This window comes from Vipera ursinii (genome assembly GCF_947247035.1).
Source record: "Vipera ursinii genome assembly, chromosome: 13".
Lineage (NCBI taxonomy): Eukaryota > Metazoa > Chordata > Lepidosauria > Squamata > Viperidae > Vipera > Vipera ursinii.
Genome location: NC_139526.1, coordinates 2,386,166 through 2,401,638, shown reverse-complemented (window position 1 = coordinate 2,401,638; position 15,473 = coordinate 2,386,166). Strand labels below are relative to the sequence as shown.

The window sequence follows — 15,473 nt, the reverse complement described above, 5'->3', positions numbered from 1 at the left end:
ACTGGGCAGTTGACAACCTGCAACCACAGCCAACGCCCCCTGAGGTGCCTGGCAGAGGTTGGCTTGTTGCCCTGGAGACAGAAACTGCTTATACCCAATTTGGTGGGCCACCTGTTGGTAGGATCAGTGATACCCCCTCTACGAAGCAGTGCCTGGTGCTCCCTAGAGAGGCAGGCCAATCTAGAAGGCAGGTGCTCTGGCTCCCCATCTGCACTCACACCTGCCCCTGGGGGAAGGGCCCACTCTGTTCTGTTTTGCCCATTGGGGCTAGGGCACCCCAGGCTCTCAAGCGGGATGGTTTGAAAAGTGCCAGGCAGGAACTCAATAGTCCTCCTTTTCCTGGCTTTTCATTTTCCTTTCTAGAAAAGGGCTGAGAAAATGCAATTTTAATTAAACAGAAACGAAAGGAATTGTGGGCATAGTTGGTAATGCTAACCAGGCCAGCGGAGACCCATTCCCATGGCAGCAATAGCCTGCAATTGCTGGGCTCCTGGCCACCAAAGCGTCCTTCCTAGCACTTTGCTTCTGTGAAGTTTGTCCAGTGCCAACCCACATTCTAGGCATGCCAGCTGGATGCCCACTTAGCAGCAGTGAAGCCCTGGAGAATGGAAAGGAGCGGAGCCACTGCTCAGCATCCTCCTGTGTTTCTGTCCTCTTTGGTTGCATCAAAGTGTGTCAGAGCTTTCTTTTTCACTGAAACAGCCGCAGTACTTGAGTCCCCAAACCTGGTTAGTTCTAAGAGATTCTTTCATTTAAAAAATGAAGATGCCCTAGAGAACATTGAAAGGAGTCCCTCCGTTTCAAGGGAAGAAAACTCAAGCACTTGGCCAATGAGGCATGCCGCAGTTTGGTGACAGGTGGCATTTGGACCTCTTCTTGGTGATGTCTCGTTAGGCCCGTTTCAGAGCAGCTTGTGAGGAAATGTCGTTCAGCCTGTACCCCAAGAGGTCAAACCCCCTTGGCTCCCTTACATAAAACAGTCGATATTTGATCCTCCTAGAAGTCGGCGTCTAATGTTCGCGTGTTCCCCTCCCTTTCCCAAGCCCCTCTTCCTTCTATAGTGCCCTCAGTGTCTGATCCTGGTATCCTCAGCCCCAGATGCCCACTGCAAATATTTCATGGGATGGTACGTTCAGACCCAGCAGCCCATTCTGGGCACCCGGACATTCATTCAGCCTCTTTGCCAACTCGCACAAAAGCTGGGTTAGCAGGCTGAGAATGTACCACACTAGCAGTCTGGAAGATACAATGGTTTCTGAAAGTGAAAGTGCAGCAGCTGAGATTTCTGCAAGTCTTTCAACAAATTTGGTTAACAAAAGTCTCTACAAAATACTGTTTGGGTTTGACCCTTTGACATTACCTGGAAAGCTACTGAGTGGCTGGAAGGCTGCTGCTTTACCTCTCGCCAGAACCAGCCTCGAGCACAGCAGCCAGACCGTTTAGTGACATCCTCGTGCGTTTATTTTGATGTGGCTGTTTTATGTGTACATGTCATGCCAGGACACAGGAAGACCCATGGAAATTGTAATGAACTATCACAATTTATGGTTAACCTACTTTGGTGGGACATCCCAACACTTCAGGAAAATTATTTTAGCATATTATTTAATTTGGTATGTGCCTTATTCTGCAGTTTGTCTCTGGACAGGAATAGGGTGAAGCAATGTCATCTCAGTTTTAACCTCTAGTATTTGTCCAGTAGACTCTTCTATGACTTTGTACAATCAATTATTGCAATCTGGCGATTTCATGTCCTGCAGCCCAAGAATATGTCCACTCCTCTCCTTTTGGCCCATATTTGCTGGCAAGGAAACATGAACAGGAATGGAGCTGTGTTCTGACATAGAACAGAATAGATCTACTACTCCACAGAGCATTCCAGCCACTCCTAAAACCACATGCAGAAAAACACAGGATCAAAGATGAGCTTCTGAGCTTCTTCAACAACACTTGGGGGAGGGGAGAGGAGTGAGGATGATTTGTTCCAATCCCACCGTGGACCAGTCTAAACACCACAATGGGCCTTATCTGTCCAGATGCTTGTCCTCACAGACACCCATCTGAAGTTCAACTAACAGGGATGGACTGACCATTCTCTAGGGTGCTGAACCAAGTTTCAGCCCATCAAGTGTTCTTGGACAGGTAACGTTCACCTTACTGACGCTCTGGAAGTCCACCAAACCTTTTATCGTAAGAGCACTCTTCCTGTTTAACAGGGAACACGTGGCCCTAATGCTGCATGGGATTCCAGGAGAAAACCACCCTCTTTGTGGTGGATGGTGACACAGATGCACGTGGCTGCTGCTTGCCTTCCTGCTTCCCTGGGTTGAGGAACGGAGCTAATGAGGGCCGCTACAGTAAAGTTTGTTCATCTCTCACCGTGTAGAATTTATGCCACATTTTCATCCGTTTTGCTTATTATCACTGGAGCTATAAAACTACTACATTAAGATTCAATGAACTTTTTTATTTATCATCCAAAAGTAACAGAACAGGGCTGTAATGAATCCCTCCAACTGATATTTTAAACAGATACCAGCCCTTTTACTTATCCTGACAGGCAATTAAAAAAAGTGTGAAATTTTTCACAGTACAGTCAACTCCACCCAAACTAAGGTAACGGTGGATAAAAATAAAATGCCCCCCAAATAAAAAGGAAACCTGCCCACCCTCCTCCTCCCATATTACATGGTCACAACTCACAAATCTGTACAAAATGTTCACTTTATAAAGCTCTGATGTAAAAATCAAATCAAGCAGCAATTCGGTAAGTGCAGCACGGGGCCTGTCGTAGCACTATTTACAAGGCTCTTGTAACTTTACATGAGGACAAAATGCCACCCGGGCGGCTGAGTCCGTCCTGCCCCCTAGACCGGGACAGGTTTGGCTTTGGGGTTCTCCTTCTCCTTCTCCTTGCTCTTCTTCGACTTCTTCTTCTTGTGTTTGTGTTTTTGGCTCTTCTCGGCGTCTGACTCGGTGCCAGGGTGTTTCTTGTGCTTCTTGTGCTTCTTGTGCTTCTTGTGTTTCTTCTTGTCCTTCTTCTTCCTCTTCTTTTTGCTGTCCTGGCTGTCTGCAGAGCTGGCGCTGCTGCTCCGGCCCTGGCTCTCTGAGGGGCTGGCGCTGGGGCTGCTGGGGCTCTGGCTCCGGCTGGGTTGGGGGGGCAGGGCGGGGGCCGCAGCCTCTTTCGGCTTCTCCTTCCCATCTCGGGTTTTTTTCCCCGGGGAGCCGTCCTGTTTTGCTGAACCGTTGTTGCTGTCACTGTCGCTTTCGTTGTAGTCTGGGACAAAGGCCGCCTCATCGGTTTCCCGGGTGGGGTCCGAAGAGAGCCGGGCTGCGTGGCTCGGCGGAGGCTTTGGCTTGGCAGCGTTCTTGTCGTTCTGGGGAGCCCCTTGCTCCTTGGCGTCTGGGGAGCCCCGTCTGACTGCAGACTTGCTTCCAGATGCCCCCCTCTCTTTATTGGCCCAGGCCTCCGAGGACGGCCGTTGCTTCTCTCTCTCCTTGCCCGAGCCCTTCTCTTGGGCCTTGGGCTGTTCTGCTGGACGCCTGGAGTCGTAGGCGTTCTTTGGGTCGTTCTGCCTTCGGTCCCTGGACGGGCTGTAACTGCTCCGCTTGGCGTCCCAGCTTTCCTTCTTGGGCTGCTCCCCTCGCTCCTCCCTGCTCTTGCTCTTGGATGCGGAGGGGGCCGGTTCCCGGCTACGGGAAGGCGATGCTTTCTTTCGGGCAAGCCCGCCCCGCTCCTCCCTTCGCTTGGAGCTGGAATAGTCTCTGCTGCTGCTGTCCCCATCGGACTTCTTCTCTCGGCTAGGAGTAAAGTCCTTCGTGCCGGATCCATGGGCAGGATCATGTTTGTCTGAAGATCTGCTGTCCCTGGAGGAGTGAGAAGACCCACTCTTGGCATTTCCTTGCTCTGTCCCGCGTTCGGAACGCTCCTTCTCTGGCTGAACCCCACTCTTTCTTTTCTCAGAAGGGTCTCGATCGGATACGGCCTGGTCCCTGTCTTTGGCCTTCCCCTTCTCGTTGGTGGCTGCGGCTGCTGTTTTGGAGGTTTTGGGGTCAGGCTGCGAAGTTTCACGGCCAGGCTCTTTCGTGGCTCTCGGATTTCTCTCTATGGGTTCGGGATCCTTCTCGCTGTGTTTGACAGGAGTGGGCAGCTTCGTGCCGACGCTCTTTATGACGCTGGCAGGCTTCCCAATGGCAGAAGAGACTTGTGCAGACTTAACGTTCTCTTGCTCTTCCTCCTCCTCAGAGTCAAAATCATCCTTGTCCCACTTGGACTGGGGAACCTGGATCATGATGATGACATCTTCAGCGGGGGCAGTAATGTCGTTGTTGTATTCTTCCAAGGTCTTGATGACTGTGCGCTTGGTGTCTAGCTTGTCCTCCTGCTTTTTCACTGGGCTGCCTCCAGCAGAGCTTGTACTGAGGATGGAAGAACCGAGAAAGATTATTACGAGGGACATATCAAAGTGGGCAATTTCAATTCCTAACTTTGCAGTGGCCGTATGAGTTTCGCTGTCTCGCCAAAAGGACATTTCCCTCATGGCCTGACATAAGGAAATGTCCTGATAACTACCACAGGTGCTTTAATTTGTTTTATAGAAAAAGCTCATTCTGTACAATGGCCTGATTTCATCAACTGCCCTAACTCTAGAGAAGCAGAACGTGACTTGCTAAAGTAACCTTAAAAATCTGCATCTTAACAGTTGTGAGGGAAAAAAAACCCTGTCAAAATTCCAGGTAATCATTCCTTGCCTTCTTATTCTTATTGTTTTTTTGTCAGGAATACAAGGGAAAGATACCTCCAGACAAAATAATAATAATAATAATAATAATAATAATAATAATAATAATAATAATAATAATAATAATAACAACAACAACAACAACAACAACAATAACAATAATAATAATAAAAAAATAAGGCCCCAGAGAGTAGTGAAAAAAATGGCTGTCGTCCTCTCTGGACTATGTGGGGCTGGGAGGAAAGGACAACTAATTGGTATCAGAATTAAGAGGATTTGCCAGGGAAGGGATTCGGCCCCATCAGAAAAAATTCAGAAATATTAGCAAAAGGGTTTGAGGGAGCTTAACGGAAGGGCTGGGGATGGGTTGAACAAGTCAGGGCAGGAAGCGCAACTGCCTTCCTCGTAAATCACCGTACCTGGTGTAGTCGACCAGCGTGGAACCCGATCCGTCAGCTGCCGCCACTTTTCTCCTCATTTTGCCTTTGCCCTTCTCTTGCTTCGCTTTGCTCACCACCGGCTCAGGCTTCTCGGCTGGGGCTTCTTTCACCGGAGGGACGCTGTCCGCACCAGCAATCTTTTTGCCAGTTTCTCGGTTCAGCTTGATCTTCTTGGCGGGAACAACTGGTAAAACAGCTTTGTCTTTCTCAGGGGTCCTCTCTGTTTTCTCTGCTTCCGGGTCGTTCTTCCCCTTTGGCAACGGTTTAGGTTCTGCGACTTCTTGCTTGGAAGCTTTTAGCAATGTGGTTTCAGGCTCCTTGTCAACTTTGTCCTCCGTTTTTCTCTTCCTCTTTTCAGGTTTGGCATCTGCCGATTTGGTTTTGTCCGTGGGTTTCTTGGATTTTTCCTCCTTGCTGGACGGCTTCTCTTGCTTGATCTCCTTGGGATGCTCCTTCTTGGCCTTCTCCTCCTTGGTGGACTTGGTGGACTCTGGGTGCTCTTTTGCGCCTCGGGGGTGGACTTTACGGGGAGCGCTTGGAGGCTTCTCATCCTTCTGGGAGGAAGGTTTGGGGCCATCAGCCTTTGGCAATTCTTCCTTCACCTTTTTGGCAGGAGGCTCAGTCCGTGGGGATCTTTCGCGGTCAGCCTCCGCCTTCTCCTGAGGTGCTGCTTTAGCTGGTTTGACTTGTACCTCCTTCTTGGTGGTGGCAGCCCCCTCGGAGGTTTTCTGCTTTGCCTTTTCCACCCTTCCCTTCGGCTTCTCTTTCCTCTCCTTGTCAGAGATGGGCTTAAAGGCAACCGAGTCCGCTTCCATCGGCTCGTCCCGGACAGGAGTAGCATCGTCCCTGCTGGGGGGAACAAAGAGGGAGTCCGGTCTGCCCTCTTCGCCGGCAGCAGGCTTCCGCGAGCCTTCCAACAAGTCAGAGCCAGGGAAACCGTCCCCTTCGTCTCCCCGCCGTCGTTTCCGGTGTTTCTTGTGCCTGTTCCCTTTTGCGTCCCCTGGAGGGTTGTCGACTTCTTTCTCCTTCAGTTTTGTCATGTCTTTCATATTGTGTCCCTCTCTTCCTGGCAGCTTTTCAGCGTAGCCACCCCCTAGATTTCGATTACGATGTCCGAGCCCTCCAGGATAATCATCTCTGCGACCCCGAATGTAGGGGGAATTCTCTCTCCTTGGTCCAGGAGGGCCAAATCGTTCCGGAGAGAAGTTCTCTCTGTTAAGCAAAGGTCTGGGTTGGGCTCCAGCTGGGAAGCCCTTAAAATATTTTTCATACCATTCTCTGTACGACTCCCCCCACTCACGGTAGCGCTCCTTCTCAAAGGGGTCTCTCATATCAACAGATCTCCCGTAATACGCTTTCATGTCGTAAACTGGGATTTCTCGGTAGCGACCAAAATACTCCCGTTCCCCTTCTCCCTGAGGAACGGGCCGCTTATTTGGGGACTGGCCTCTGTATGGTGGCGATCTGGACCGAGAATGATACCTTCTGTAGGGGGGTGACCTAGACCTCGATCGATGATAGCCGTGTGATCTTGACCTGGAGCGGTAATTACGGCTCTTGCCTCTGCCCCTCCGGCCGTACGGGGGTGACCTCGAGTAGGAGCGAGAATGGGAGCGGCTGAAGGATCGAGAGTAAGACCGAGAGCGGGATGAGCCAGATCTTGACTTAGAGTAGGTGTAAGAACTTCTGGAGTAGGAAGATGCACTATATGGCGATTTGGACCTGGAAAACAATGAAATGTTTAATTGTAGCTTCTGGCTCTCTGTAAAAATTACTTTGCATCACAGAGCCGAGAGAATACTGCAGTATTTTTTTTTTAAACTCTTGGCAAGTCGCTATATACAATTCAAAAACAGGTTTATAATACTTTGACCCATAGGACTTTCCCAGCTGTTAGAAAGGATTCTGAATTTTTCAGAGAGTTCACCTAATGTCTACTCCAACAGTTCCCTAGATTGTGGCTGGATATAAGCTAGGTAATTAACAAAGGTTTTGTCTAGCAATCTTGCAAAGTGTCCAAAATTGTTTGAGAGGACACGTGTGCATTTGTACAAACTAGGTTCCTAATCTGTGCCGAACCATTATGAACTTTAGAGCTGTGTTGCAAGGCTGGACTCTCAAGCCGCCTCACTGGACATTTGGAGGACAGACAACTGTTGCTTCAGTTCCTGAGAACAGGGCAGGCAGGCCGGCAGGCCAGAGGAATGGCCCAAAATGTCTGAGAGGACCCAAGGCAGTTTGGGTGAAGACCACTCAACTGAGCGGGACTTAACGATACCGCTAGTTTGCTTTAAAGGAAAATAATACCTTGTTTTAAATTTGGCACCGCTTATAATTTCTCAGATTACTTTTAATAGAAAGCAGGCTAGAATTTGACTGCAAATGCAGTTTCTGTCCCACAGAAAATAAGCCATTACCAACTGGGGTCTTCCTGCTGTAATACAGAATCAAGGGGATTAGGGAGTTAAGCCTAAGCTACCTCCAAGGTCTGTGTTGGAAAGAGACCTCTTGGGGGAGAGCGCAGGAGCAGCCCTGGGGAATTCCTAGCAGGGGAGACGGCCCGGGTCTAGGAAAGGGACGGGTGGGGCTGGGCAATGGTGAGGAGAGTCCAGGTTGCTGGCAGAGAACGCAGCAGACGTGTTTTAGCCCCAACCACAGGCGGCAGCAAGCAGTGGCCCACCAGGAGCGCGCCCTGGTTTTTGGGACAAGAAAGGCACGCAACTGCTTTTGCTTGCTTCCTCATCCTTTTCCAAGGCAGACTATTCCCTGAGAAATGACTGTGGAGCGCACGGAGGCCAGGGTGTTACTGCCTTGCCTGCCCAGCTATCAGCTGGGAGGGCTAGGAAGACAGGGTGGCAGGCAAATGGAGATGCCTGCTCTCAACACCATCACCAACTGCTCCTTATTACCAGCAGAGGATCAGCCTAAGCATCCTGCTCGTTGCAGAAATAGGAAGACAGCAACTTCTTAAGTCTGTCCAGTGGAGTGTGGAGCCCATTTCCCCAGCCTGAGCCAGAAAGCTGTTGATATTGTGTTGCAATGGTGAGATGGGTGGCAAAAATGATGTAAAGGGTAGCCTGAGTGCCTGGCCTACATGTGACCCTGAAAAAAACAAGTGCTAGAGAGGCCCAAGCTCAGGGATGGGCACTGTAGCCTCCTGGACACCTCCAACCGGGCGGGGCAGAAATGTTCAGACCATTTTGGCATTTGCTCAGGACATCGCAGGCATGCCATGGATGTCTTAAGTCCTGCCAAGACCGAGGGAATGGGGCTACAAGATCCAAAATGGTTGCCTTAAGCCTTTAAAGGTCTCGGTGGTCCCTTCGTTCGGCTACTTCTGACCCTGTCCCCCTAAGTAAAAATATTCTGCTCCACCAGAGGCTAACCCTCCACAGCTCCTAGTCATGAGACCAGCTGAAAAGGGCTGCCTGCCCTTCTTCCGGATGCCAAGCAGGTGCTCCCGTGCCCCTGCCCTCCCGTGGCGCAGGCAAGGGGAGGGGACCTGGAAGCAACGGCGGCAGCAGCAGACAGATCCCCTCGAATTGGCTCTTGCCAAGAATAACTTCTCTGCCCACCGTGTGACCGTTGTAAAAATAAAAATAAAAAATGTAACATTTGGGGACTGAGATGGGATGAGGAGGATATAATTGTGATTTTTTAAAATCAGGATGTTGATTTATTATTATACATATTATATGATTTATTATAAACTATTTCCATAAACTACTTAGGTGTTGTTTTATTTTTAAGTTAAGTGGCATAAAAGCAGCTGCACTAAATAAACAAATTTTGATAGACACGTTTAAAAAATTACCGGGAATAAGAACGCCTGCGTTCCTTCTGAATTTTTTTATATTCCATCAGTTCTTTAGCAAAATCATTTGTAAACTCATCAAGCTTTGACTTTTTCTTTTCCCTGTTAAAATAAGAAAAACATTGTGCTGCAATGCAATTCTGTACTGGTAAAGCAGGCACTAAGTACTAACTCAAACAAGGACTGCATGCCACATATTACTAAAATGCGAATCATAGGTTTTTTTTTTTGAAAGACGTTTCATAGTATTTTATTAGAATTACAAGTTTCTGGGTTTTAGATCTGAAGGCTGGTAGTGAAAAACCAACATCTGAAATCTCACGTTATATGTCATGTTTGCTCGCAGCACACGCACTCTGAGCGCAGCTGCAGCCAAACCGTCTACTGAAAGAGAAGAATGAAATATAACGGAACTTCATCCAGAGCCAAATACTTACTCCTCTTTAAGTCTCCGTTGCTCTCTGTAAAACTCCTCCCTAGATAAAGGAGGTGCTTGGGTCGTTGGGATGGTATTTGAGTGAGCCGTTGGTACTGGTGTTGGTACCCATGGTGTTGATATGTTTGCTGGAGCCGGGGGGTATCCCGGAGGGGGGACAGTGTACCCAGCTGATGGAGGCTGACCAGGTGGAAACTGAGGAGGAAACTGTGGTGGAGGTACCCCCGGTGGAAGAGGAAGTGCGTGGGGAGGAGGAGGATACAGGGGAGGTGGAGGCACGGGCACAAAGACTGGTGTTGAGGCTGGCAGTGTTGGGGCCTGAGTCCTTTGTGTACGGTCACTATGCGGGCGTCCTCGGTTTGAACTTCTAAAGAAACCCAAAAACACGTTGTCACTGAGTGTCATACTTGTCTTTTGTTCGCAAGAGAGGAGGAACGTGAAACGGAGAGAGCGTGCTTCTGCAGTCACGGCCTACGCCGTCTTACAGCTCAACCACAGACTAACCTGTTCTGCCGTCCTCCCTCTGCAGCTCTCTAGACTTAGACAAAGAGCCCTCCCCACCAGAATGTGCTTCTCGTTTATACTCATCAACACTGGCTATGTTCTGCTTCTTACCCATTTCCCACAGCCATGGTTATGCAGTTATTATTGCCCTCTGCACCTCAACTCCCTTTCCAGAACCACCCTGTGAGTTTTTAAAGGCTAACTAAACTAGAACTAGAGTTTTGCTTATAGCTGATAAAAATAGCATTTAACCTCCAATAAATGCTATTTTTTAGCATTTAACTAAATATTTATATGATTGAGATACTTTTGTAGTTTTACATTCAACAGTACACTATGAATAAATGTGTTACATTTCCTTGCTCATTTTAGCCCAGAGACAGATTTAAAGTGTTGTTCGTTACCATAACATTGGAGCCCTTTTAGTAGCAACTGATGCTTCCTCTGCATATACAAACAACTATTTAATATGATTATGTTCTACACTTGCTGCCTAAGAATACAATATATATATTCTGAAAGGATACTTACGGCTCCCAGCCTGACCTACTGGCTGCAGAGCGGACAGGATTTGTTCTCATCGGCTGACCTATGTGGAGAAAAAGTTGCTTTCAACATGGGTGGCAGATATTCCACTTGCATTTGACAAGAATGAAGAAAGCTGTGCAAACTTACCCATGGTGGGTATTGAATGCCCATGAGAACTCAGCTGCCCAGCCAAGGCTGGCTGTCCAAGCACAGGAACCTGATAGCCCTTTGGGAAGGAAACAGAAGAGGGAGGATTGATTGCTGCTGCTCCTGCTGTAAAATACACCAGCCAGTTAGTTCTGTTCTGAAATAAAGTTTACCTTCTCTTCCAGCACAGTGTTAATTGATGAAGAGGAATGTAGCTTTGTATGATCGGAGGCTGACACAAGAGCAGCAGCTAATCCAAGACCATCAGCCTCCCTGGAAAGGAACAAATGATTTCCAGGTCAGGAACTACAGGGTATTTGGTAATAAAATTGGGAAGCAGGAACATTATCTTCATTATTGCAAGCACTTAGAGGAAAAATGGGAAATACATTTAATAAACACCTAAACAAATGACTAGGAAGGCAATAGAGGTGAAGCTATAATAACTATATAATTATATATTTTAAGGTATATACATAAAAGTGAAAAACAGCAGGAAAAGTGACAGATAAACTAAATATCATCATTAAGAGATTCAGGTTTTTTTTATACCAAGGAAAAGGTTTGAAGATAAACAGATAGGAAACTTCTACTGGAGGTGCTCTGTGCTATCATTAACTTGTCATTTTCTAGTAGCTTTTAATTTAGTAGATCATGGACAAATCTTACAATATCACAGAGAACTAAACCTCATCCTATCTTGAAATAGTGTGTTACTTTCCACCCATGAGGAAGAGCAGAAAGCAGCTATATTAGACATGTCACAAGATAAGCTCAACTATCATTTACTCAGTCAATTTTCTTGATACAAGAACCAATATGAATAACCACAAGAACTGGATAACACAAAATATTGATTAAAATGTGGTTGGATAGTATAACTTGAAAAACCTAGCCACCGATCAAGTCATTTTATAAAAACTTTTTTCATGTCATTCTTGGTCATTTTAAAGCCACTTTTAAATCAATCTTGATCTAGTAATACAAAGCTTGTTCCTCTTCTATAATACTTTTAAACAGAGGCACACTCTTAAAATTAACTTGAGTTCATTGTTCAAAAATATCTTTCAATGTGTCCAATGTTAAAATATTTTACATCATCTGTAATTGTAAGTTGAGTCTGAGTGTTCTTTTCCTTTAATTATAATCTTTAGTTCCCTCTAGCATCCAAAAGTCTTACAATTTTTATAGAATTCAAAACAAAAGATTTTTCTAGAGGGAGGATTCCTTATAATCAATTCCCAAATCTTATTTAAAATTTATCTGGATCCTTAGTCCATTTGTAAGTTTTTAAAATTATATTAACAATCTAATTAATAATGCCGCTTGGGGTGTGTGAAAGCCCTAATAAGCAGGCATATACATAGAATGAAGGCTACTGCTAAGCTTGTAAGCCGCCCTGAGTCTTCGGAGAAGGGTGGGATATAAATGGAATTAAAATAAATTAAATAAATCTCTGTGATGAGATCAATAAAACCATTTTCAGGCACAATTTAGGTTTATATCTATTTCAAATTCTCAACATGGCACTTCTAATAGAATTGTTAAAATCTGTATTATCCTTAATATTATCATGCCATAGAAAACCATTTCATCCAAACCTCAGCCTGCCCCTTCTAATTCTAAAATTCTATTATTTCTCAGGGCGTCCACTCTTTCATCCAAACCAAGGAACAGGTTGCAAAATACAATTTCCAATCAGGCAGTCCCAAGCATCCTCATTCCTTTATATTTTGGAGGATTTTATATTTAATCCTTGGCTTTGCCATACTATACAAACCTACATGTATCTTTCTGCTATTACTTAAATGGTGCATTAGTTATCAAAATAGGTATTGTTTGAAACAAAAACATCATTTTAGGAAACACATTCGTTTTTATTAAGACAAATTCTCCTCAAGGTCAAGTATAATTTTTCCCATCTCCAACATGGCCTTCTTAATTTTAATTCCCTGTCTTAATTGTTCTGAAATAACATAGAAAATTTATAAATATGGTTTAATCTATGCAACTGACAAACTATATAGAGGACTCTCAAAACCAAAACTGTTCAACTAGTTATGGCAGTATTTTTCAACCTTTCACTTAGAGATGTGTGCGGATTGCAATTTTTAAAATTCTAGTCAGCTTGCTGGCTTAGAATTCTGGATTGATAGTCAAAATATATTTGTAGTAGATCAAATCAGTTTCAATGACCATCAATTTAATGACAACTGGTTTACCCCAGATTTTAAGTCTTCTTGAATGTAGCCAAAATCTGATAAAAGTATTTTACTTACACACAACACTGATTCAAGAATTAAGCACAGCTTGAATTCACATTAAGTCTTTTACCAAGTCTTTGAAAGATAGAGCAGGACCCAAATACGGGAACTGAATCAATTCCTGAAGGTTGCATAATTTAGTTTCCTCCAACTTCCTTTGCACTTCAAAAACACAATCATTCATGGAAGCATTTGTGCAATACTAAGCACAGAGGGTGAATGGAAACAGGTTAAGAGTTGAAGTCAGGCTACTTCTTGATCAAGGATTTAATAATCCTACCCAATCTGAAATCTCATTTCCAGTGGCAGAAATGTTAAAATAGTTTGTGTGCTCTGCGGAGATTATGAGATCAATTAACATTCTCACACTGGATGAAAGACCCCAAAAGAAAGGCCTTGAAGGATGCAGGAGGATGCACGGTATCAGACATACAACACAGAAAGGAATGCCACCTCCCCACTCTGACTGACTTACCGGAAAAGTCCTTCAGGCTTATCAGCGTGAATTGCCAGAGATATTGCTGTAGGCACATCACCGATTGAGGTGGAGGCAGACTGGTTCACGGCCAAGGTGCTTGTTGCAGGGGGAGCTTGGCCAGGAGTCAGAGATAAGGGGGGAGATGCAATGGCATGAACCGGAGCAGAAGTGACTGGCAGGATAAGGGGATCCTGTTGCCTGGAGCCTGTCGGCCTGGGCACAGAAGGCATATTCCGCTGAACTGCTGGTCTTGGTGGGGGGGGCTGCTTGCGAAGCCTTTTAGTGTAGCCTGTTTCATTTTTGAAATTATTTACAGCCTAAAGAAAGAAAGAAAAAAACAAGGAGTCAAAACTGTTTGAAACAACATCATGACCTATCTTTCACCAGGGTCATTTGCTGCACTATACAGGCTGGGTTTCAGAGACAAGGGCTGCATCTGCATTAACTATGTGTTTTGGTTACTTATTACATGAGTTTTCTGGGTTCATACAATACTTAAACTGTCTAACCAGACTGAATTTGCACAACAGGCTAAGCAAAAAACTGCCTACCAAGATTAACACTAATGAGGAGTAATGTGTGATCCAAATAAGACTATATATTCACCTATCTACCCTAGTAGACAACCAGCAGAATAGGTTTGCCACCTTTGTACAGAAGCTTAACATTCATTTGGTCTTGTTACAGGAGGAAGAGAAACACCTGGATAATTCTGTAAGACTAATCAACCAGATTAATCCGATCATTTTCCCTCCAAATGTTCAACAGAATAATGTAAAGCAATTAAAACAGCAGGGAAAGTACCCTCGGAGAGATTAATATAGGTAGTTACCTGGCGTAAAAATTTGTTGGCAATTAAATTATCAGGAGAAACATCTGTCTGATGACAGGTTGGACAGGTATGTTCCTCTGATTCTAGCAAGGATGTTCGGATACCTGTAAATAATTTGAAAATTCCATTTTAAATGCACAGAATATTATAACCAGAGCATGCTACTTTATGCATAGATGGATAAAAGAAATATAGTTACACAGAACTTTTAACAGTCACCAATGTCTAAAGGGTGCTAAATTTAAAGTGCCGCATCACAGTAAGAACTTGGAAACCTACGGTCATATACTCTGGGCATCACAGTTTAAGAGAGCTATGGAAAATTTAGAACAGATTTGGAGAAAATCTATCAGAATAATAAAGAATCTGGGACCAACATCTCAGGCTGAAGGAACTGAGCAAGAGAAAATGTGATATCTAAAAGCCTGTTACTTGTAAAAGAGGGCAGTTCTATTTTTCACTCAGACCGAGGGGTTGAAATTCAGGATGACTATTGGAGGGGAATTTCTTGGGTGATGGCCATCGACTGGGGATGGTTTGGCAGACCCCTGCACAGAGCAGGGAGGTTGGAATAGCTCTGTCTACCTGCATATATAGAGCATGCCTTCACAACTTATGATGCCACTTCTATATGGAGCCAAACGGTTTTTGTAAACCAGCACTTTGAATTGTTCCTGGAAACCTATAGGAAGCCAGTGTGGAGGTTGAAGAAGAGATGTAACTCTGATCAATCAGATTTTACATGCCAACACATGGGCTGCTGTATTCTGTACCGACAGAAGCTCCTGAACAGACTTCCAGGGAGCCCAAGTTAGAACATTTTTTCGTAAGAGTCATATCCATTTACCAGTGTGATATTGGCAAGGATTTTCCCTCCCCTTGTACTGCATCTCCTTGTATTGTGTATTAATGTGCACAAGGAAGACACAGATGGGAAGGGGCTTAGAATGGAACATGTGTATTATTTTGGGGTTTTGTATTTTGTTAATACAAAATAAATAGAATGGAATAATATTCAACAATATTCTGAGCAATGGTCTAACCATTTCTAATACAGGGGTTTTTCTATAATCTTTTTTTTCCCTCAGCAGTCTCCATTCTGTTGCAGCCATTTTTAAACTCCCATCTTTTTTTTTCTCTGCTGGCTTGTTCCTCCAAACCAATTTGCTCTGTTTCCAACCAGTTTTTGTAGCTACATCCTAATTCCGGACAGTCCCCACCATCTTTAAATAACGTATTTCCAACATTCTGACGGGCTGGAAAGAATTTAAAAGTCCAATAATGCATA

At 45.1% G+C, this 15,473-nt stretch overlaps 1 protein-coding gene across 1 annotated transcript in view; it reads right to left on the bottom strand.

Moving 5' to 3' along the window:
• Positions 1–2,414: 2,414 nt before the first annotated feature.
• LOC310646559 (E3 ubiquitin-protein ligase RBBP6-like) overlaps positions 2,415–15,473 on the bottom strand; it is an 18,786-nt gene continuing 5,727 nt past the window's right edge. Inside the window, exons 6-14 of the mRNA XM_083373120.1 lie at positions 14,186–14,289; positions 13,351–13,670; positions 10,785–10,884; positions 10,612–10,690; positions 10,468–10,525; positions 9,434–9,799; positions 8,997–9,098; positions 5,162–6,904; positions 2,415–4,419 (exon numbers count right to left, since the gene is read on the bottom strand). Of these exons, the coding sequence (XP_083229246.1) occupies positions 2,868–4,419; positions 5,162–6,904; positions 8,997–9,098; positions 9,434–9,799; positions 10,468–10,525; positions 10,612–10,690; positions 10,785–10,884; positions 13,351–13,670; positions 14,186–14,289 (4,424 nt within the window). The 3' untranslated portion in view covers positions 2,415–2,867. The remainder of the gene's footprint in view (positions 4,420–5,161; positions 6,905–8,996; positions 9,099–9,433; positions 9,800–10,467; positions 10,526–10,611; positions 10,691–10,784; positions 10,885–13,350; positions 13,671–14,185; positions 14,290–15,473) is intronic.